This window comes from Sylvia atricapilla, chromosome 2 (assembly GCF_009819655.1).
Source record: "Sylvia atricapilla isolate bSylAtr1 chromosome 2, bSylAtr1.pri, whole genome shotgun sequence".
Taxonomy (NCBI): Eukaryota; Metazoa; Chordata; class Aves; order Passeriformes; family Sylviidae; genus Sylvia; species Sylvia atricapilla.
The window spans coordinates 99,083,200-99,106,963 of record NC_089141.1 but is presented as its reverse complement, the minus strand read 5'-3'; the positions used below and the strand labels follow the sequence as shown (position 1 = coordinate 99,106,963).

General features: G+C 42.4%; 1 protein-coding gene across 3 annotated transcripts in view; it reads right to left on the bottom strand.

Moving 5' to 3' along the window:
* Positions 1-12,216: 12,216 nt before the first annotated feature.
* The window catches only part of REPS2 (RALBP1 associated Eps domain containing 2), a 96,596-nt gene continuing 85,048 nt past the window's right edge, over positions 12,217-23,764 (bottom strand). For 2 of the 3 annotated variants that reach the window (XM_066313923.1, XM_066313924.1), the window contains exons 15-18: positions 22,828-22,911; positions 20,121-20,266; positions 17,918-18,023; positions 12,217-17,331 (exon numbers count right to left, since the gene is read on the bottom strand). In XM_066313923.1, coding sequence (XP_066170020.1) covers positions 17,263-17,331; positions 17,918-18,023; positions 20,121-20,266; positions 22,828-22,911 — 405 coding nt within the window. In that variant the 3' untranslated portion in view covers positions 12,217-17,262. The remainder of the gene's footprint in view (positions 17,332-17,917; positions 18,024-20,120; positions 20,267-22,827; positions 22,912-23,764) is intronic. The other variant, XM_066313925.1, reaches the window with a different exon arrangement.

Genomic DNA, 23,764 nt, shown 5'->3' with positions numbered 1-23,764 from the left:
AGAGAGCAGAATTTTTAGATATCAGACTGTGAACTTGGCTTTAGAGAAGCTGGGTGACCCCTGATAAGATGGCAATTTCTAGAAATGGGTATGTGTTTTTAAGACCATAGAACTGTTGGCATAACTCGAATTTAGGGTTCATTTCCCTCTTTGGGAAGGCAGTCCCACTGAGGGAGAGGCTGTGAGCTTCTGAAAAAGAAAATTAGATGAGGTCAGCTTAACTTTGCTTCCGAAGCACCCAAAACACCCAACCAGCTTCCAGGAGATGACTAAAGTTGTGAAGGTTAGTCTTTGATGAGAAGAAGAAGTAAGGAGCATGAGAAATGATGCCATCAAACAGGGTCATTAAAGAGCAGTCAAAGAAAAAAGCAGGAGTGTAGAGAACTGCAGAGAACCACTGCTATCAGTGACCCTTCCCTTCCCTTCCCTTCCCTTCCCTTCCTTTTTGAGCATAGACTTCAAGGCTTCCTAATTTTTCAGTTAAAATGAGTTCTAGTGCAAAAACTGAAGTCTCCTTATGGATATATTACTCTAATAAAGAAAAATGATGGAATGCTTTGAGTCAGCAAACCCTGCCCTATGTACATACAAGCCACACAGGCAACCACTGACAGTTCATCAGGATCAGCAGGAAATAGGCAGGGGAACTGGGAGGTGGCAGTGGCCCATTTAATTGTGCAAGCTGAGGAAAATGGAAAATAATGTCAGAGAGGAGCATCAAGAATGAGAGGAAAACAAAACTTGAACATCCTTTCAATAGGCATGACTGGTAAAAAAGAGCTTTTGAAAATCTCTAGTGACCTTCAGTAATATCCAAATCAAAAGCAACAAGGGGCTGGGGGCAGGTGGTGGGGCAAGACAGGGATGTGATAACAGGCTGAGGGAAAATAAATAGCCATGAGCTTGCTGAAGATCATAAAGCCTTAACTTCACCCTCCATATTTGTCATGCAGACAAGACAAAAGCCTTCAATTTTCAAAGCCTCTCGCATTCAAGTCCCTTTAAGGCAACTCATAGTGAACAGGCAAAAAGTAAGGAGCTAAAGTTACAGACCACTCTGGGAATAACCTAATATCTACTTTTAGAAAATTTTATTTTGAAATTATGACTAGTTTTATCTATTGAGGATCTTTAAAGTGTTTTAAATTAGTAATGATTTGTATATTTTGGAATAAACTGCATTAATTGTCTTTTATTTAAATGTGGAAACAAAAGGAAGATATCCTAGTCCTCCAGTCTGCACTAAGTCAAGGAGGATTAACCAGCATGCAGAGTATTTCTCATTCAAGTTCATTCAGCCTTTTTTTTTTTTTTTTTTTTTTTTTTTTTTTTTTTTTTTTCCCCTGGAGAGTTTTGGCCTCTTATCTTCAGGTGACATTACACACCAATCACACCATCAGTGCTGAAAGCCAGGCTAACATTTGTGGCAGCAGCTACTTCTCAACTAAATCCCTATGTTTACCTTGAGAAATGCCCATCATTCTCCAGTCCCAGGACCCAGACCTTGCAGTGTTGGTTAATGGCAACATTTACCAACTGCAGCAAAAGCCTCATCTGAGCAACCTTTACCTGGAGAGGCAACTGGAACATCAATGGCAGCCCATGGACCACCTTTCCCTATGGGAGCCAGGACAGCCAGAAGCTCAGAATTGGGAGGTGGAACTATTTTAGGTCAGGAGACACCTGACCCCTGGAGCCACACCCAAAAGGGGAAGTTAGTGGAGGTGATAACTATTTGATTGATGTTCCTGCTGAAGGGTCCTGTCATCTAGAGTTCATCATTGAAAGGGAATTTAGCCCTTATCTCAAGAAGTTTGTAAGCTCAAACTAAATTTTCCAACAAATCCCCTGAGTTCTGCAAAGATCAAGTGTAAGGGCTGGGGAATTTGTCAGCTAGCTCACTGAAGCAAAGAAAAAGAGTGGGAAAAAAAAGAGGGTTTTAATAAATAAAATACAACCAGGGTAATAAAACAAACATAGTAGATTCAGAATTACTTGTTTTTATACTAATTTTATGCTGTCCCCACAAACTGAGTATACCACAGCTCTGTATATTAAGAAAATATGTGCAATATGGAAAGAATTAAGGACGTGTTGCAGAGGTTGCTTTAGAGGAGGGTCATTACTTTTGGCTGTCTGAGGAACTGCCTGGAGTCGAGGAATGTGTGTGTCAGCTGATTAAAGACCACAGAAGTGATTAGTGAGGGAACCCTTAACAATGCTGCATGTCAATGCACATCTTGAGGTTAAGGAGTTAATTGCCTCTCTCAAAACTGTGGTTTCAAGACTTCTGTAGACCTGGGAAGCAAACCCAATGGCAATTTGAACTTGATCCACAGTTTTCAAAATTCATTTCACAATTACAAAGGCTAGATATGTCTCATTTTAACTCCTGCAGAGCATTTAAGTGCTGTGTTAAACAGCTAATTCTGTGAAGAATGAGGCAGCCATGAACTACACAAGTGTTTACCCATCACCTCCCCTGTTTGCTCCAACCTTCTATTTTCAGGAAAGCTTTTCCTTGATTTATGAAGTGCGTTTCTCCAAGAGTTCAAGTGTGTCTGTCTTCCACAAAAGCGCTGATGTGCAGCATGTCCTTCAAAACACCTTTCCTGCCCCTGGGTACAAGCATTGGCCATTCTTCCCATCAAATCATCCTCTTCCCAACCATATAAGCCTGAAGGAATAAATATTGTCCAAAAATTAACTGATCGAGATTTTATGGACAGAAGGAACAGAAAGACCTCTTGATGAAAATGCCCCGGTGTCTTTATTGTATATACATGAGAAGTTAGAGCACTTCCACATGGCAGCTATGCCTGGACCCACCCTGGTGGGCACTGGATACCCTCCAGCCTGGCAGGTGCTGCCTGGAGAGCTGTCCTGGGGGTGCTGGGTGCCCCTGGCAGCCTGGTCTCTCACCTGGACCCCAAACTGCTCACACTGCTCACTCCCAGGCCGCTGCTTTTCAGCTGAAACACTGAAATGTCACCATTGAGAAAACTAGGAGGTCTTCCACCAGAGGAGACCCAAGCCATTTCCAGCTTTTAGAGCTGTCCCCAGACAGACCATGGAGATCAGAGATAAGACACAGGTATTTCTGAGACAAGATGTACCCACTCAAGGCAAGCACTGCTTACATCCCCCACTGCGACCACTGGGAGGACTGCACTGTGCTAGCCCAGGTATGCAGGTATTGCTCTCTGTACTGCACTCTGAGAGCAAATTAAACCCAACCAAACAGAGGAAAAACAAACATTTGTTCAGGTCAGCTGCTCTGATCAGCTCACATTTTGCACAGCTCCCCATACAAGCCAGAGAGATACACGACAGACATACTCTACAATCAGGTGGATCTTTTCTTACCACTAACATGCAGGCACCATCAATCCTACCTTGGCTGAGGCCAGCTGGCTCCAGGTGAAGCCCTACCCTCAGCCAACCTTGAGTAAATAACCTTTCCCTGTAGCTCGGGGCCTGCAAACCCTGATCCGTGCCCCTGCACTGGCTGCCAGGCTGGGAAGGTACAGGGCAAGCTAACAAGCTCAGGCAGTGCCTGCAGAGAATCCAGCTTTTCAAAGGGTAGATGTTGGGAGAGATGGCTGTGGCTGTGGACACTTTGTGTCCCTGCCAATAGCTGCTTAACACAACTATGAGTTTATGCACCAGCAGCTTTAAACAATAGGAGAGGTCCTTCATGACCTCGGTGAATCTTTAACCTGAGAGCAGCTTTAATTTGCACAAGCACCTGCAGATTCAGATGTTTATTTCAGTTGTTTTGGTTTGTTTTGTTTTTAAACAGCTGGGCTTGTCTTCTCTAGATATAAGTTTTTCTTGAGATACTCTGCATTTAATTATCAGCTGGGATAGGAGGCTTGCAACCACAGCTGTTATTGTAACATTTCAGTGCTTTGACTTTCAGGCCCAGATGGAACGAGCTGTGCAAAAATGAGGAATCAAGAGTAAAGCAAACTTTCTCAAACTTTCAAAGCAACTCGATGTGAGAAACAGGCTGGGATGGATTAGGAGTGCACATGGCCCAGCTGAGCCGATGAGTCACGGTGCCACACGGACGTGACACCGCGCTGGGGCACCCTGCCTGGCACAAATGCTGAGAGGAAGGGCTCCTCCACTGCCTGCTGCTGTAAATCTGTCTGCAGGGTTGGGTACGGACTCGGCTCTGCCCTAACTTGTTAATTCTTTTCCAGGAGCCCATCACAGATAATGGCCTTGTTTGCAGAAGAAGGTATTTGGCTGAGTGTAGCCATGGGGATGGCATGGGCTCCTTGGCTTGGTTGCTGATCCTTTCCTCAGCCCTGGCTGCACGAATGGCCTCATCACAAGACAAAGGAGGGAATTAGTTTGGGGTAAGACATGTTTTTTTCCAGGTTGGTGTTAGCTTGTTTTTCTCCCTGGTCAGGGTGGCAGCAGGGCTCACGGGGCATTGCCATGGCAGGAGGGAGCAGTTGCAGGGTGGGTGTAGCGGAGTTTCTAAGAGATGGAGGGCATGATTTGTATTTGGAATGAGGTGTGAGCAATTCCAGACTGGGCCCTTTGGCCTGTGGGGCCTGTGGGCCCCTTGGGTCTGCGGGACCTGTGGGCCTTTGTGGCGCAGTGGAAATTCAGGTTGTGGCGCAGCAAAAATTCACCTCTCTTTCTTAAGGTATTTCGGGTACTAACGGGTGTTCACATGTTGATGTATGGTGCTAATACAGTAGCCATCTTAAGGTGGAAAATGTGTACATTCTTTGTGTGCCTTGTAATGTCAATGAAGTTGTAAGAGGATAAATATGAATGCACAAACAATAAACGTCAGTACGGCATTTATCACTGCATCAGTGTGGACGTGTCGTAGCTCGGTCTGACCTCTCAAAGGGACCCTAACTTTAAGTGGGAAGGCAGGAGAGCAGTGCTGCTGCAGGGTGGTTTAAGAGACAAGAGTGACAGGCCATGGTGAGGTGCTGGCGGCCCTCCCGTGCTCACCCTCAAGGTGGTATGGCAGGAGCCTGCCCTCCAAAACTGCTCTTCTCTCCTTCTTAGTGCAGAGGGAGCCCAGACTACCAAACACCAGAGCTTTAATTCCTAACCAGGTGGAATTAAAAAAGGTTAACTCCACCTCTGATGGTTTCCCCAGACCACAGAAAACGATCTGAATTCAGATTTACATGGCTCATGCCCTAATGCCTGGCCTATCTTTCCCTTCTGGATGCAGGCATCTGAGAACCAGACTCTCGTCTGTGTTGTCAGTGGCAAAGAATCAAACACCATGATAGCAAAGACAGCCTCAAACACTTTTTCCTCTCATTACTAAACAGACTATTTCCTCAGGATAATATTTTATGAATATAACTGTAACCCACCCCATTAATACCTACACTTACTAGCAGCTTCCTGTCAGGGGCCTCTGCTGCCATGCACTGTGCAGGACATTGGCTGGCAATGCTCAGTTTAGATTTCCCAGTTGTTTTCATGCTAATGCTGAATAAAGTCCAGGTCTCTATTTACTTGTCAGCTGGTTACAGGTAAGGGGAAAAGCATCCTGTCTCTCTTTGAGGGCCAAAGAATCCAGTCCACAAGCTTAAAGGAGTGCATTTCTAGGAAGGCAGGATTTCAGACAGCTTTGTGGAGCTCTCCCTATTGCCTGTGCAAGAAAATAATCTCTTTGGCTGGCTCATCCCATATTAGCTTCCCGATTCATCCCCCCTACTCTTGAGCCAGGGCCATCCATACTTCATTAGTTCACTGAGCCCTGTTGCACCTGCCACATTCATGTTATTAGGTCACTGCTGATTAAATAATTCAGTCTCTCTGAAAAATTACAGCCCTCAAAAAAGTGGGTTATGTGCTGAGGCCAATCCTGTTTGCCTCAAGGAAGATCACTGCTCTCCTGCCTCTCCAGGGCACAGAAACAAGAACTGAGTTTCATTAATTATCCCTGGAGAAACACTCAGCTAAATAATTTTGATCAGCTGCTGCCTAAACATGAGATACATGCAGGCTACAAATCATAAGCAAAATACAGAAAGGAATGTCTTCTAATTTCTTTTATAAAGCTGAATATGGTGATCAATGCAGATGGGATGCTCCCACTTCTAATGGGACAATATTGACCTTGTTGTATCAGAGAATCACACACTGTTTGAGGTTGGAAGGGATCTCTGGAAATCACCTCAAGCAAGGCCACCTGGACCTGGTTGTCCAGACCCATGTCCAAATGGCTTTTGAATATTTTCAACATGGGAATCTCTACAAACCTCTCTGGACAACCTGTGTTACCCTCAGAGTGAAAAAGTTTCCTGATGTTCAGAGGGAACCTCTAGTCTTGCCACTGAGCACCTAATAGTCCCAAAAATTCTGGCAGGCTCCTCTGAGAAGGTAAGCCTTGGTCCTAGAGGGAAGTACAGGACACACAGGTTTAGTCCTTTGCAATGGCTCCTTGGAAGCCACAGTTACTGAAGTCACTAGCAGAAGGACCTTTAGGCTATTCCTTATACACTGAATACAATGCTTTAGGATGGGAGTGGTGCTGTTGCATGAGTATTGACTGCTGAACAGCACTGATGCCTATTTGGTCCCTCCCAGTACTGACTGTGTTTCTTAAAGCTCCAGCTGTTGGAAGCAAGGGATTTAAAAATGAGTAAAAGCTTAGCTTTAATTCAGAAAAATCTATAGTCTAGAATTAAAAAGGGGCCCTGAGTAAAAATTCAGGGGGCAGAGTCACATTAAGAAAACTTCCCATTTAATTTTTAGATCTCTCTGGTTTCAAGCTCACCTCATGGTTTTAAAATCTGGATTCATAAATACCATTCACTGAGGCTTGTCACACCTTGGCTGACATCACAGAGGGAAAGTGAAAATTAAACCTTTTAGATAAATTGCTTTTCCTACTAATTTCTTATACTCCTAAAGAACTTCTAGAATTTAATCTAGTTTTGCCACTTTGTGATGTGTATTGACTTTGCAATTTATTCCACCCAGACAATGAAAAAAGACCGGTCTCTCTGAGTAGTGTGGCTACCCTTGACCTGCACAGTTACTGCTTTAAACCTAAAACACTTGCCTACAGCAAACTTATCCATGCAGCAAATAAATTCACATTTCCCCTGTGTCACCCACTTCCCATTGCAGTAAAAGATGCATAATGAAACTACTGTCAGAAAGTAACAGCTACAAACACATACATCTAGGTTGAGGATTAACATAAATAACTTGTGCCCTTCTAACAGATGAGGGGATTATATGGTATCCTGTTGTGTAGGCTGTGCATATATCAACCTCATTTCTTTTAGACAAAAGCTAAATTTGAGGCCTGAATTATTACTTCTTCCCTAATGATAAAAGACAGCTGCATAAGGCAAAATGTGCAGTGATGTCTGAGCACAAAAATGAGTGCAACTCTCAAAAGGCTTTGCAAAATTCAAAGAGGAGCAATAAATACTCCTGTTTAAGGGAAGTAAGAATTGAGACATCCATTACTTTTATTAGAACTGATTTTGTTATCTCACTCCTCTCCTGCCTTTGATCTCGCTTCTTCTTCTTGAGACTAAAAAGATGAGTCTGTTAATGAGACACCTCAGGATGTAAAATTACCTGCAAGATGGTCCCGCTCCTTGTGAGCTTCCAAAGCCCATGCTCAGAGTCACCATTACCATAAATTCCAGAGCAACTCTGAGCTTGGGATTTGTCTTCTCAGGAGATGCACACAACGATGCTGTTACCCGAGGGAGTGGAAATCAGAGCACAAGATCAGAGGATATTTTTTATCCTTCTGAAGAGACACCTTTTATCAGCACTGTTTTTCAGGAAGATACAGGCTTTCAGTCAGCTAAGACCTGCCTCTCCAGCTCAGAAACCTTTCAGTGCAGTTCTCTGAAAAATGCAGTTACAGAATGTACCTGCTATGGGGCAGGGTGGCTCACACATGTATCTGGTGTATCTGTATCTGATCACACGGTTTACAAAAATATTATTACTTTAAAATAATGTTTCAGGTTTGACGCAAACATTGCAAAAGGAGTGAGAGACAGAGATTCACACTCTCTCTTACCAACTTGCATAGTGTTATTAACAAATTCTCAACTCATTGGTATGATCCCACCATTCCAGGATGCCAGCTGATGTTTGCTGGCTGCCAGACAGAGGGAAATAAGAAAATAAGAACTATAAACTCTTGGTTGCCATAATGCTGTATTTTAGAGTCACTGCTTTAGAAATGAGATGACAATAAACCAGCTTCAATTCGGCTACCTTACTACTACTGCTACAAAAAAAAAAAAAAAATTAAAAAAAAAAAAAGAAAAAAAAAAAGTTCCCAGAGAGAAGCAACAAAACCAACTAGAGACAAAGAAATGGCTGGAAGAAGACAGGCTGAACAGCAGAAAGTTCTGTGAATATGTCTGTATAGATCTTGTACTGCTGAGTGTGCATTACAGGTACTTCGACTTAAGGCAGAGAGAAATGACTGGTCAGAAGTGAAGCAGAGGCTGGCCTTGAGCACACACTTCAGGTTCCAGGGATGCCAGAACAAATACCAGCATGTCAGTCAAGGCAGTGCTCACCCAAACTCTATTTACTGAATTGGTTTTGACTTTAGGGCTCTTCCTTTTTCCTCTAACACTTTTTAGCACTGCATAATGTCAGAGTGTCATCTTGAATGAAATGGACCAACCTGGAGCTACAGCCCTGTGCATCCAGTGCCTGTCTTGCTATTAGTCTCAAATATCATTAATTCTGTAACTTTTCCCACATTATGTCATGAACTCTCAGGTTTCTGTGCTCAGTTTGAGCTGAGTGCAGGTTTCCACTGACCATTTCAATACTGGGCTTGCAGAGCTGCAAGTCTATGATAAGACTATGTCCATCCAGATGATGTGTCACAGAGGCCCCTTGCTTCAGCACCTGCAGCCAAAGCCACTTCCAGAGTCAACTACATCAGAGTGAAGTCATAAATCCAACCATACATTTGTACAGGAGAACAAAGGCAAGGTGAGTCCCCCAGGCTGTGGGCAGAAAGCAGAACCAGCCAGTAAGCACCTGTGCTTTGCTCAGCCTTCCCAGTTTGTGCTAAACCAACCAAGTGCCAAATCTAGAAAACAAGGCAGTGAATCAAACTAGAGAGAAGAGTAATGAAGTACAGCTGAGGATTCAACTCATTAAAATATGAATTAGGCTAAGTTAGATTTATAACTAAGGTGGGGGAAATTAAACTGCTTTTTTCTTCCTCCAATCAGAGCTCACCTATGGTGGTAAAATTCAGAGCAGGAGGAAGATGCTGCTGGCCTGCCTCCACCTCAGCCCCTGCAGTCCAGCACTAGTCCTGGAATCTTGCCACACTTGACCCAAACACCCATAACTTGTTTGCTCTCACTCTGACATTGCTCCAAGTCCACTTAATGGCCAGATCTAATTGGAGCCTGACACACCTGCAGCAGCAGTTTGAAAGGCTGTTTGAATAAATGCATGTGTATTACTATTTTCTCCAAGAGATTGGGTGAGTAATAAGAGTAAATAGATTGTAATGAAACAGGAAGGCCAGCTCCAAATCAGAGCCCCTAAAAGTCCTTGGATGTCAAAAGTCCTGGAATGCTTGGATCAAAGTTCCTGAGGACTTTTGCAGCAAAAAATTCAAAAAGTGCAGCCCTGAAGACAGCTTCTGAGTAATAGAACCAGATATTCAGAGAGCAATTGAAGCAACAGCCTTTTTTTTCCCCCCCCTATGTGGTATGGTACTACATGCTGGAAACATACCTTTCCCAAGGAGGGTTTTTTAATCCCAGGAGACAATTTGACTGATAGCTTCAGGTGACTGATGGCTCTGGCAGCAGCAGCACTGGTTTCTTTAGCATCCAAACTGAGACATCCAAAAAGGAGTGGTTTTTCTGTCGGCGGAGAGTGGTGCCCCCAGTATGACCCACTGGGAGGGCCAATTGCTTTTGGAAGTGCACACCTCCTTCACCCGAAGTGATTACTCTGAAGGGAAATTGCTGTAAGAACTCATTAATGAAACAGGAAGCCATTATTTATGACCAAGTATAGAGTGTCCTTTACAAACAGCATGAGGCTGGAAAACAAATCCAGGTGAGATCATGTGCTGGCCTTTTCCTCTCAGATAAGAGTGTGAAAACTGCAGTAAACAATGTGTGCTCTCTATCAGTCTGCTCAACGCTGGTATCACTGCCTTAATGCAACCTAAACCTGTGACAGCACAAACTACTGAATTCCTGAAGTGACCTTGGAAGGGAACAGCTCACGTATCAAGTGGCAGCCCTACTCCAGGCATCCTGTAGTGAGTAGGCCAGCTGAGCATTTTTAAGCACGTTACTCTTTCATGTGGGCATGGAGCAAAGTGGCAGAGGCACACTGACTTCCCTGCCCCTTTAGGGGTGTGATTACTTTTCCAGAGTCACGTTTTCCCTCCATCGTGGTCCTGCCAGAGCTGACACACTGCCTCCTTCTCCTCTTTTCTCCTGGCTGGGCTCTGGATGCCATTTGCTGTCACAGGGCTGACATGCTGTTGCTGCTCTGCTCCTGCTCATCTCTGGAGGGAACTGAGGTCCTGGTGGAGGGCAGTGAGGCATTTGCCAGCTGTTATACCCATGTTTTATTGAAAACCACACCACACTGATGAGCTCCCTACAGGAACCAAGGATGGCACTAAAAAGATAGCATTTCTTCTGGGATCAGCCTTGGCGAGGGAAACAATCTCCCCCTCTCCCTCTCATCCTCTCTCCCTCCCAACAAAAAGCAGTCTAGATGCAATATATATATAGCCTTACTCTTGTCTAGCCCATCACATTTCTGATGCATAAAGCATCCTCAAAATGTCCTCAGGTAAGATATTTTTCCTGCCTCGTGCAATTTAAGTTAACAATCAATAAACATAAACCAATCCAGGATTTAACTGGAAATACTGATTCAGCATTTCATACTAGGGGGACTACTGGGCTAACACATCTGGAAAAGAGCTAATGCTACTGCTTCCAGATGTGTGCCCAAAACGGTGGGTACTGAGGCAGTATTGAGGACATGAGAGCCTGCCGCAAGTGGAGCTCACATCCCAAAGGCCTCCTGCTCCAAGGTGCATTTGAGGGCACTGTAAAACAGAAGGAGCAACAAGACCATGAGGTGACGGAGCTCTAATTCGGCTATGGGCTACAGATATCTAGGGATTCCATTCCTTTGTTAATTTTCTTTTATTCTGCTTTACTGCAAAATCCATATAAACATCCCACTGAAGCAGGCATGCTTGTAAAGCAGTACTACCTTAAAAAACAGATAAAAAAGGGATTTTGAAGCTTCTCCTATTTCTTTTCTTTCCCGCTTCAACTAAGAACTTTTCTCTGGAGCAGGAAGATGCATTTTTTTATTTTTAAGAACGATTATTGGAACCATGAATTTAAATATAGAGAGCCAATCTAGATTTGCATGAAGGCACCCCAGAGTACCATCTAATTGTAAAAACTAAGAATGGAGGAACCATCTAAATCCATCCCACTGCTGATGGAGAATAGCTCCCCACAGGATATTTACAAGTTTTTAACGCCTTGGCCTTGTGCCTCACATGCACCAGAGACATACTTTTGGGCCAATAAAACATCTCTTGTCATGGCTTAATGCTGGAAGAATTAATTTATCACTCATTATTTCCTCTTTTAAAGCCCTGCTCTTTGGATAGCTGTGACATAATTCTTAAAAATCACACTAGTAAAAGAGCAGAATATGCTGTCCCCTCTGGCTCCCTGCCCACAAAAGCCAGCAATTCAAATGGTTTCCTTTTCCCAGTGTAATTTCAGGTTTTGCAGCTGACAAGAGACCAAACCCACTGATCACAGGGGTGCTGGGTGGAACTCCTGGAGTCCTCTCACAGGTCCTGCCTGGCCACCCTCCCACTAAAAGTCTGTTGGAGGCTGGAAATAGCTTTTCCTTCACAGTGGTTAGAGAGTGTCCCTCTTTGAGCTAAATCAGGGAGTTATTTCTGAATTCTGACAAAGCAAAGATGAAGTTTTGACTTAACTGGAGCCTAAGGAAATATGATTTCACTTTAAATAAGTCCCTGTCTCTATTGTGTATGCACAATCCCAATATAAGTGATTTCATCTTTCAAAGCTGAAGGTCAACCATTTCAACATGGTATTTTTCCCACTGGGTGTAACAGTTTCTGGTCTCCTGGCAAATCTGTACCATCAACATCCCAAATAAACCACAAAAGCAAGACAATTTGAACTCATTGGATGCTTTTATTTTAATGTAGCACCCAGCTTCATATCACGTACATTTTCCAAACTTAGATGGGCATAGTATAGAACACTATACATTGTGCAGCTTACCACGGGGACAGTCTGCAGCTGTGAAAACAAATTACTTAAATCTGGCTATCTAATTTATAAGTTAAAATTCAAATATATAATAGCCTTGGGGTATTTTTTTTTAGATTAACAGCCATAATGCTTGCAATACAACTTTTTTATATCAAAAGATCAGTAACAGAGTAAAACATAATGCATATGTTCATAGTACATATCAAGATAGCTGAAAAAAGCTTCAAAATACATTATCTCTTTTCAAAGATACTAAATCACTAAGATTTACTTTTTTTCCTGAAAAAAATATGTTACTCTTAAGTCAATAAAACATCTGGCTTCATGAACCCATGTATTTTCTTGTCAAGGACTGTGTATGCTGAACACTGAAAGACTGATGCTACTGGAAAATGGACATCCCTCATTTCCCAGCTAGCAACTTTTACAGGGTCTCTTCCTCTGAATCTGGAAACTCAGCTGGGAGGAAAGCAACTTATGCACCACCAACAGCCAATTTGCACATTATGCTCATCCTAAATGCTTCCTGTGAAGGTTTCCAAATCCCAACCATCCCTTTGTGGTTCATCACCCTATGCTGGCTAGCCTTGGCAATGTTGTAGAATCAGACACTGGTTTGGACTGGAAGGGACCATGAAGATCCTCTATTTCCAAACCCCTTGCGGTGGACAGGGACACCTTTCATTATTCGGGTTACTCAGAGCCCCATCCAACCTGGCCCATCAGGGACAGCCTGGGGACAGACACAGTTTCTCTGGCAACCTCTTCCAGTGTGTCACCACCTTCACAGTAAAGAGTTTCTTTTATCTAATCCAAACCTGCTTTCTTTCAGTTTGAAGCCATTCCCCCTTGTCCTGATAACATGCTCCAGCTCTCTTGCAGCCCCTTTAGGTACCGAAAGGTGTTATAAGGTCTCCCCAGAGCCTTCTCTTCTCCAGGCTGAACAACCTGAACTCAGCCTGTCTTCATAGAAGAGGTACTCCAGGCCCTCTGATCACTTGTCAAGCTGGAACTGTCTGGATGATAGCCAAACAAATTCATCTCCCTGATGTGGATACAGAATTTCCAGCAGGAAAACTACTGCCTTGCAGTCTGATAATAATATTTTCACTTTCATAGGATATCCAACAGTTTAGCAGTAACAAGGCTGCCTTGACTAAACACACTTTTGTTACATCACCAAAACACTCTGGAAGAGTGAACTGAGGACTTCCTGAAAAGGGTTGGTAATGTTTCCACTGCATTCTAGTATAAAATTATTAACTAGGAGTAGGACATTGATCCTTAAGGATTAATGTGTGTTCACAGGTAGTTTGTTTAATAAAGGAATGCCTCAGAAATGGAAACTGTTTGCCTTGCTTAATTACCAGGTCATTATTTATTTTGAAAGGCTCAAATAAAAATGGCTTATCTACAAAGGCAATTAGTCACTACACTTAGCTGGGCATTTTTCTTTTTTTACCATGGAATTACCATAGATTGAAACATATGTAAGTATCAGGTGATATGAATCTTAACAGACCCATAAAGAAATGCATGAACAAAAGGAAGACAGTGAGTGCACACTTAACACATACTGAGGAAGATCCTTATCTACTCTGCCTAGCCCTCTTCTGCAGACAAAAATACTTATTTGCCCACTGAAGACTTGCAAAGGGGAATCAGGCTCACAGTCAGCACATCCTCTCAGATGCAAGGATGCTGTGCTCCTGTTCTTATTTATCCTCTCTTGCTGGGCATATTGTGCTCTGCCCAAGTACCTACAGAAACCACAAACTGAGGACAGAGAGAGCTCATGCATGGGAATGTGATCCCACTCCTTCATCAGGCTGGCAGCTAGGGCAGACCTTAGTTGCTGCTCTGGGTTAGGGATGTCAGGGGTTTAAAGCTGATTCACTCACCTGTAGCTCAAGAAAGTACCCTGAACATTAAGCCTGTGAGGTCTCCCTTTCTGACCAAATGGTTTTGGATGTAGGAGCATCTCCCATCCAAAGTTTGAGAAAGTAAAGGTTTCTGCAAGAAATTATAATTTTGCTCCACCCACATTTTTCTAAAAAAACCCTAATTTTGAAGAAAATCTGTAATACTGGATTTAGATGTCAATTTGGACCAGCCAGGGCCTGTTAACAGTAGCCATGAGCGTGGCTGATGGAGCAATTGCCAGAAGCACTGTCATAGCTTCATGATGCCTTCTCCTCTCCTCAAAATGCTAACAAATTCCCAAGAACAGACATATTTTTTCATTTTGTGTGGGCTATCATAAATGGTTAACCATTGAGACACACAGAAGAGTAACCTCCACCATCATATGTATAACACATTGACACCACTCCTTAAATATTTCACTTTACCAATGTATGAAGTAGTGGATCATTATCATGACTGACATTTCACCAAAAAGAATAGAAATCAACTCACATTCTAGTCATTGAAGCTGAGTGGGGTATTTGATTGCAACGATAAAAATGCAGGGATTGTTAAATACTTTTATTTATTAATCCAATGGTAAAGTAACAGCCAAGCATGTACTTCATTGTTGGCTAAGCAAGTATCATAATTTCCAGTGAATGAAAAAAAACCTGGATTTTAGACGGGAGACTTTTGAAAAAGACAGTATAAAGCAGGCTCTTCCACTCTTTCCCTTGAACAGCATCTATTCCTTAATAACTCAGGTGAAATAAATGGGAGATTATTTCAAAGGAAGCTCCTGTCAAACGTGGAAAAAGTCCTCCACTGCCTTAAAAACACATTGTGTACACTTCTTTGTAATAATTTAAGAGCTTTCCTTAAAAAAGCCATCCATAAAAGAAAAAACAAGTGTGCCATATGATTATTTCCTATGAAATAGTAAGGGTTTATTAACCAAATGACAATGTATGAACTAAAAAAGCAAACAGGGCCAGCACTTAACCTCATTAAATCTCAGGAATGACTCAGTAGTATTATGAACAAATGAAATAAATGATGACAAATTCTCAGCAATACCACTATTAGTAAGAGGGCAGTGGCTCTTTTGCAGATTCCCAGAAAAGCTAGCATTCCTTGCATTTTGTCACTGACCAGGAATGACCATCTGACCCCAGCTATGTAACAGCCACATGAGAGAAGTCCCAAACATAGAAGAACAGTTGTTGCTTGTTGACACAGTAATCTTTATATCACTGTGTGGTATAAAGAATCACAACTAGTACATTACAAAACCAGACTTTTAGCAAAAATTCTGCCAATGCTTATTTTCACCTTTGGACTTCTGGATTCATGTCCCTCTTCCACATTCCTTTCAGCAAAAGCAGACTGTTTCTTTACCACTTTAAACACTCCCAGTGATGCCTTTCTTATCTCTCAACAGAACTTTTGGCTGCTCTGATGCCCTCTGATAGGCCAAGGCAGCCATTCCATGACACACCCCAAGGAGAGGTTACCCAGCTGCTTCAAACCTGCTTCTCCTTCCTTTCAGCCTCAGGGCTATGCTACTGCTACAGGGAGCAAGCATCACACCCACAAGGGTGACAGAATTGCTGCACCATTTCTGCAGGGTGACTACATACACTTTAATCAGGTCAGGGAGACATGTGCAGGGTCATGTTTAAAGCCACCAACAGGTAGGTGACATCCCCTTGCAGTGAAGCACACCATACCCATGGTGGAAGCAGGGTAGACATTATTATGTCTGAAGTCACCCAAACCAAGAGTATTACCCCAAGAAATACAACAGCATTCATTAGCCAGCTTCCACTGTAAGAAATGAGACCAAAGCCACCAACCACTGCATCCATGGAAAACTCCCTACAGGATTCAGCTGGCCCTGGATCACATGCAAGTTAAAGATAAATCTTTGCTTCTTCGTTTAGAAAATAGATGGCCATTAGCAGCATTCTCCTATCAGTAGCATCTCCACTGATGTGCAAAGGAACCTTAACAAAAGCCTGCTGTAAAAAGGCAATTACTTCCATCTCACATTTTATAGCCTCACACAGCACTTCTGCTATCTTCCCTCTTCTGCAAGTACAGTTCTTGTACACCTCCTTAAAACAAATCAGCAGATATTAAAGACAACAACGCAGACTAATACAAATGTACATAGAATAGCTTTTATAAAAATGCCCTGAATGCATTTTTAACCTCTTGTTAGAAATACGCTGTTCGTTAAAGAAAAAAAGGGAAGAAAAAAGCTATACACCAGCCATCTCAAACATGCTAAAAGAATGCAGAGACACTGGTAGTTGCAAGCAAGTGCTCAAATACTGGTGATTAGAAACAGCCGTGGCTCAAAAAGATTTTTTTTCCTAATTTCCAAAATAATTATATTTTAGTATTTTTTACTGTTCTCTTACATGACTTGAACTAATAAAATACAAGTTCTCTAACATTAAAATACATCCGTGATTGCATAATAAACAGTACTAAGAAAATAATTATTTGACATGTGATTGAGGATAAAGATTCTGTACATCTTGAAAGTTCTATTCCTATGGTATATTAAATCCACAGGTACTCTACAATGATACAATCCTACAGGAATCAGTAACATCCAGAAGCACATCTCAGAGGATGAGTTTTCAATTTAAGCAAGAATTCAAGAATGCTGTACCTCTTAATGATTGGGGCAGGAGGTGCTGGCAAAATGCATATAGATCAAGAATTCTTTACATAAATAAAATATTCTCAGATTATTCGTTTCAGTGATAAACTGCATTTACACATTGGGCTGGAAAGGGGGAAGAAAGAAGGCAAAGCATCCCCCGCTCAGAATTATTCTGTAGTCAGGTATTTGTTTTCTGTACCTTCCTCACCTGCAAAGGCAAAATGTGCTTAATGGGGTGAAGAGAGACCCAGCAAGGCCAGTCCCCCCCACTGCCTTGGCAGAGGCCCTGCTCAGCTGCACAGAACTCCTCTCCTTGCTGGACACTGCTCTGCTCCTGCTCATGTAGGGCTGTGGAAGAAGTCACAAGACGGTGACAGGACGAAGCTGCTCCAGCTGCGTTTCCAAGGCAATGCGTTCCTTGTGGACCTCCTGCAGGAGGAGAGGTGTGTTAGAACTTTTGGGATGCTCACATGCACCACCCTGCTCCAGGAAAGGGAAGCCAGGCAGGCTCTTGCTGACCTCCCATGAAAAGGCTCCCTGCCACTGTGGGGGATGGACTGCAACTCCTCCAGGGTCTGCTTCCCCAACCGGGCAGGCTCAGAGCCCCAGAGTGGGAGTGCACTTGAACCCCCCTAAGCCTCAGTGCAACATGTGCCTGAGCAGTACCCATCCAGCCTTCTGGTCTCCATAAAAACAGCAGAGCTCTGCTCTGTCAGAAAGCTTTCAGACAGCAATACAACCTGAAGGACAAGCTCAGTTTTCTTACGTTTTGTGAACTTGGACAAACTTCTGTCTTTTCCTGCCGCAAAACACAGGTAACAGCACTGGCATGCTGAAGATGGAAGCAACTAAGACTTGACCCAAGGAATGATGGCAACATGCTCCCATTAAAAGCTTTAATATCTGTGCTTATTTTAATTACTGTGCTATATTTTGCTCTGATTTCAATACTGCTGGAGGTGGCACATAACTGATTGCAGGGAGCTTTGTCATTCATTTTCAATGTGTTCCTTACCTTGAGCTGCTGCTGGAGCTCACTGTTCAACCTGGCGAGCACAGCATTGGCTTCTTTGTTTTTTCGTATAGCAGTCTGAATAGCCCTTTTCTGCTTGGAAGACTGTCTGCCAGACAGATAAATACAAGACATTTCAATTAAGAGTCTCAGCACTGGCTGATGCCAGAAGAGCAGCCACCCATTTTGCATGACTCTTTGCACCCTGGACTAGACTTCAAAGACATGATACAAACTACAGATTTAAGAGAAGAAAAATGTAACACTGAAATGAGATGGCTGAATCAGGTGGAATATCTGAAACCTGTTAACCTGAATGACATAAATATTTTAAGCTGTCTCAATTATTTCAAAATCACTGCATCCTTGTTGAGCTTAAGAATGATCCCTACATGGCTTTGCTTATTGCAGCATCTTTGCCTTAGCTGTTTTCAGAGACTTGTAGAGTTTAAGGAGTCAGGAGTGGTTAACAGAAAATATAAGAATTTTGTATACAGAAAGAAAGGACATTGGCATGAAAATTCTGTCTCAGAGTTTTGCTGATTCTGATGTTTCTTTACTTCAAAAATTAACACTTCTTTTATTCAAAGCAGTCATTTCCACCAAAACCATCTGACATTGTGAACAGGAAGACAACTGATTGACTTCCCTCAGATCATTTGCTGCTAAAATAAAGGATGTACCTTTTTTATTTTAAGAACTTATTTTATTCATTAAGAATTTTTACTGCTTCATAGCCTGTGGTAACTAATCTGGAGGAAATGATAGCTAGGCAGACAGGTATAAAAAGAGACAGCTGTATATAAGGACCTATTCAAAGCAAGAGCGATAACAGCAAAAAAGAAAGAAAATACAGAAAATATTGACTGAATATCCAAGCCCCTTTCCAAATAGATTATTTTAAAGTTTTCCATGAGGAAACAAGAGCTCTTTAATGCCAGATTTAATCTAAAACAGATGCCCTGTTTATATATGGTCCAGTGGCACACTGTCCCCATTGGCTCTTCTCTCTTAACAGAGCTGATGACACTGATTTTTGCAACAGACTCTTTCTCACAGCATGGCAACAGGACTTTATGCTGTTATCTTCCAGTGAAGTGTCAGTTTTCTGCTTCACTATTTTCCTGCAAGCTGCTCTCCATAGGCTATAAAGTAATAAATGATAGGAAAAAAAATAAATGCAGGGCAATATATGTCTGTGGCCATTTAAACATTTTGGGAAAGATATAGACAAGACAGGATTGAGATGTTAACAAATGCTGTTATCTTTGAACCACTATGGAATATGTACTCCCAAAGCACAAAATAGTACTTTAAGAGCATCCTAGGAGTCTTATTACTTATTCTAATCTCCAATTATGCAGCACAGATTCAGTCTACTGATAAACAGTCTGCCAAGAAACGCTCAATTGATTTGGGAAGCTTGATTTTGTTTCAGACTGAATCAGATGTCTTTTGCAAGGCCCTGGGTGATGATGGGGTATAATGCTTGCACAGTGCTTCAGCTGAGGGAGATGCACAGACCCAATTGGGTTTCAAGTGCTTACCATTTCTACAGGTTTTTGCTTACTATTTGTACAGCCCCTTCTCCACCACTATTAAATGCACATACAGTGAAATCCCTCTAAGTCTTGTTTGCTCTTGTAAATACAGCTGTCAAAGCTGTCAGCAACAAACACATCTTAGGTTTGGCCATTGTTGGATGGACCATAACTGGTCTGTGGCTCATCTCACACCAGTGGCAAGCCTGTTTCCAACATGCCTTGCAATGAAGAAATATTGCTTGACCAACATCAAGCATTTCATGACTCAGCTTCTCGGGCATTTATTTGGTCATATCTGTCCAAAGGAAGAAGCAAAATTCCAGAAAACACATGCAAAGCAGAAACACACACCCCCACATATAAAAGAAGTTGTGTTAGAGATGCTGGTGTTAGAGATGGTTGAACAGCTGTGCTTGCTCCTCAGCAATGTCTATTAGGTACAGAAGTAGGACACCTCTGAAGAGGTTATCTACCTATGAAATACCACTGACAGTCACTACAGGCTTAGTCTGCATTTGAGCAGACTGATGTAGATTTCAGAGACCTGTATCTTGTGGAGCATTCTCAGAAACAGAACTGTTAAGCACAAAATTATACAAGGAGCAAACCCTGCTACATCAGATCTCATGCTGCAGTTTGGCATGCTTTGTACAGGTTTTTACTTTTGGACTGGGAGGTGAGCCTTGACTGCTGGCAGGGAAGAAGTCACATTTATAGTGGGAGAAAGCTCGGGGGTCTCCAGCCCTTGTGCCTCTGTCCGGAGCTTCCTGCGGGCAGGTTTGGAGGGTGGCTGAGCAAGGACAACCTCCTGAAAGGAAAAAGCACAGCAATGTTAAATCAGGCCATATGTGTCCCATCACTGGGCTGGAGAATACTTGTGACACATAAATTGCTGACAGCCGGTTAAGATTTCATAATTTAAAGACGTACAGAGCTTAATTCCAATTTGGTAATAGCCTCTCAGGTTTCTGACTTTGAAAAACAAACAATAACTCCTGCAATCCCCTCATGAATGAAAGGGCGTTCTGCCTTCATCTGGATGACAGGCTCTTCACGACTGGGTTGTATAGCTTAGTGTACATTGGGTGAAGTGGAGGGAGGGGTGTAAACACATGTACTAGCCCCCAGCTGACCCAAAAGCATTACAAACAGAGCAGGATTTATTTTTGACTATGCTCAGTTGGAAAGAATCAATAATCAATCACTTGCATCCCAACTTACTTCCTAACACATCTGGCATGAAGCCTCTCCCTTCTCCCCTGCTCTCTTACACGAACCAACACTGAATATAGCTTTGAAACACAAATACATTAAATTATTCATGCAAAATTAACATGGTGAAGTATAGAAGGCCAGCTATTTCTCTTGATAAGTTATGTCAAAGACATAGTCTGGCTTTTCTAAGTAGAGCAGAGTCTTGGATTTTTATGACTTCAGTGGTAAGAAGTGTTTTCATGATTATAAACTAAGACACCCTTTCTTTTGCAATGATAAGCAATTTTACCACCTTATAACTGAATTAAATTAAAGATATAAATATATCCCCTTCAGTGTATTTTACTATTAGATCTGTTTTAGAAGGGATATAACTATTACTGCCTCATTTCATGAATGAGAAAGCTAGGACTCAAAGAGTTGAATTGACTTGAGACAGGTTTGTTCAGCATCAAAGACAAAAAAAAAGGCCAAATTTCAGTATCACACATTTTACCGGGCTAGATTACCTTCACTGCTGTGTTTTCCCCAAATGTTCCAAATGTTTATAAAATAAGAAAAAAATTAATAGGGAAATATTTAATGACAAAGCAATTACAAGGAAAAAAACCAACACTGTAGTGGGCAGCCTGACTCACAAGAAGAGACTACTATGAGTGATACAAAATGTAAGCAATATAAGACCATCAATCATTCATATCAGAAGGGCTGCAATTATTAAAATAATTTGAATTATAAGGAAAAAGGTTTAAACATTAAAAAACAGTTCTGCAATTACTGAAAAAAATCTAAAAATATTATCAGATGTTCTAATCAGCACATCATGACTGAACACATCTCTGGTAATGCCATGCTCTGAAATCCCCTGCATAGGCACAGTTCCCTGCAAACAGACCCCATGCAGCAAGGGAGGGACCTGCATATGCCTTCCACAACTGTAACGCCAAACACACAATCCCAGTTTACCTTAGACTGTCCAAATCCTGCAAATCCATAGGATAAATCCCTCTTCCCTTTCAAACACAATACTGTAAGCAATGGTCCAAGCAGATCCCTCAGCAGGGGCTCTTTGGCTGGCTGCTGCTGTACCAGGCTTTGGAAGGTTGGATCAGCAGCACAACAACCACCTGCCTCCCACACCCCACAGCCTGGGACTTCACTGCATTTTAGGGAACCAGGTGGGATGAAGGTGAGCATGAAGTAGGTGCACCACAAGGACTTTTTTTATTTCCCCACCAGGGCTACAAAGCAGAGCAAAGAAAAACAGGGCCAGGCTAGAAGTAGCATATGATGAGCCCAAGCAGAGCAAGGACACTGCCCACCCAGCCCTGTTACATACAGAAAATTATCACACTGGATGTTCACCTGTGCCCCCTGTTACACTAAGAAGTGTGATGGTGCTCCCTGGGCAAGGCACATCCAGCACCTGGCAAAAGTTCTTGGTTGGGCTGAGTAAATGTCTTGCAGGTGCTCTCTGGCTGCAGGAGGGGCCAGAATGGGGAGGATCTGTATCTGCCCCCTATCCAAACCTCTTCTGGCAGGGGCTGGTGGAAGGAGGTGATCAGAGTGTGACCAGGAGAGGGAAAACGCTCACAGCCACTGCTAAGGCCACTCCATCCTTAAGCAAGGCCCTTTGAAGCGTGCCATTTTAATTTCAGTGCTTACTTTTTACAAATGATAGGTTCATACAAAAGCATATTAGAAACTGCATATCTTGAACAAATCTCTCCCAATCTATGTACATTTAGTGGCAGATCCTGACCTCTAGCAAACAGGTGTTTGTTTACACCAATATTAAATCCTCAGTAACTGAAACCAAGAAGTGCATCACAATTTGGAGGAACTACAGTGAGACAGGTCTGGAGTACAATCTTTTTGTTTTCCCTAAGGCTCCACAAGCCCCTATTGATTTGAAATAAATGGCAAGCTGCCTCTCTCAAAGCACGTGCATCAGTGTGTACATACTAAGAGGTTTCTTAATGATTTATCCAAGTTGATGTTACATATGATCACAGTTTTCTCCAGTGTCTTCACCTCCAGAGAAGGTAAACATGTAAGAACATAACCCTAACCCTCTGTTTAATTGCTTTTAAGCTTAAAACAACCACATTTGTTGATGAAGGCAAATCACTCCATAATGTGTGCAGATCTCACCTTTCTTGCTGAACTGTTTTCTTCTGCCTGCGATGAGGGTTTGTTCATCTGAGGATGTAATTCAACCTCAGATGGCTGCTCTGTCTGCAACAACAAATCAGTCATTGCTACACCCAGAAAATGACTAGCAGTCACATACAATAAAGTCAATGAAAGGAAATGTTAGACACAAAAGAAAAGTTACTTTAACAATTCAACAGTAGGGAAAATGGAGATCTAGGGTGACAGCAGAATGGAGGACATATGCCTTTTGCAGATTTTTAACGAAACCGTATCCTTGCATTTTACTGGGCTGGGAAAACGGGAGAAAGTTTTTTTGTGAAGCATTAGGAACCATGTCTCTGAATGTAAACTATCTAATACCCGGAATTTCTTCTAGAATTACTGTTATGGCCTAAATACTCTGAGAAAAACTAAGAGAGTGGAAAAAAGGTTGAAAGATCTTGGATATGCCCTGTCACCTTATTATCACCCGAAACCAATGAAAGTTCATAGGAGTAAGCCTCTGTCTTTGAAGTTTGTAAGGCTGGAGTGAGAAAGGCAGAATCATACCAAAAATTCCAGCAAAGTTACTGAAAACACAAATCTTGAAAAAGCAAACAAGTCTTCCCTCCTCCCTTCTCACATTTCAAAAAGAAACCCAGCTGAATACTCACCACCCAGATCTACACATCTGTAAAACGAAACACCTGATTCCAAAAATATCTGAGTGAGAAGCAAATCAAAGCAGAGGGTTAATCCCTTGCTTTGCCTCTCAGGAAAGTTCTCTGCACCTTTTGATTTCCTCCAGGACAAGGCACAGCACTGGGCGGGGGGGTGACAGGATTTAGAACTGCCTGTCCCCAGGTGCACAGCAGTAAACATGGTATTACAAACATGGTGTGGCTGTTTTCTGTCCAGAAAATACGGGCTGGCTCTCCAAGACAGGCAAGGCAGG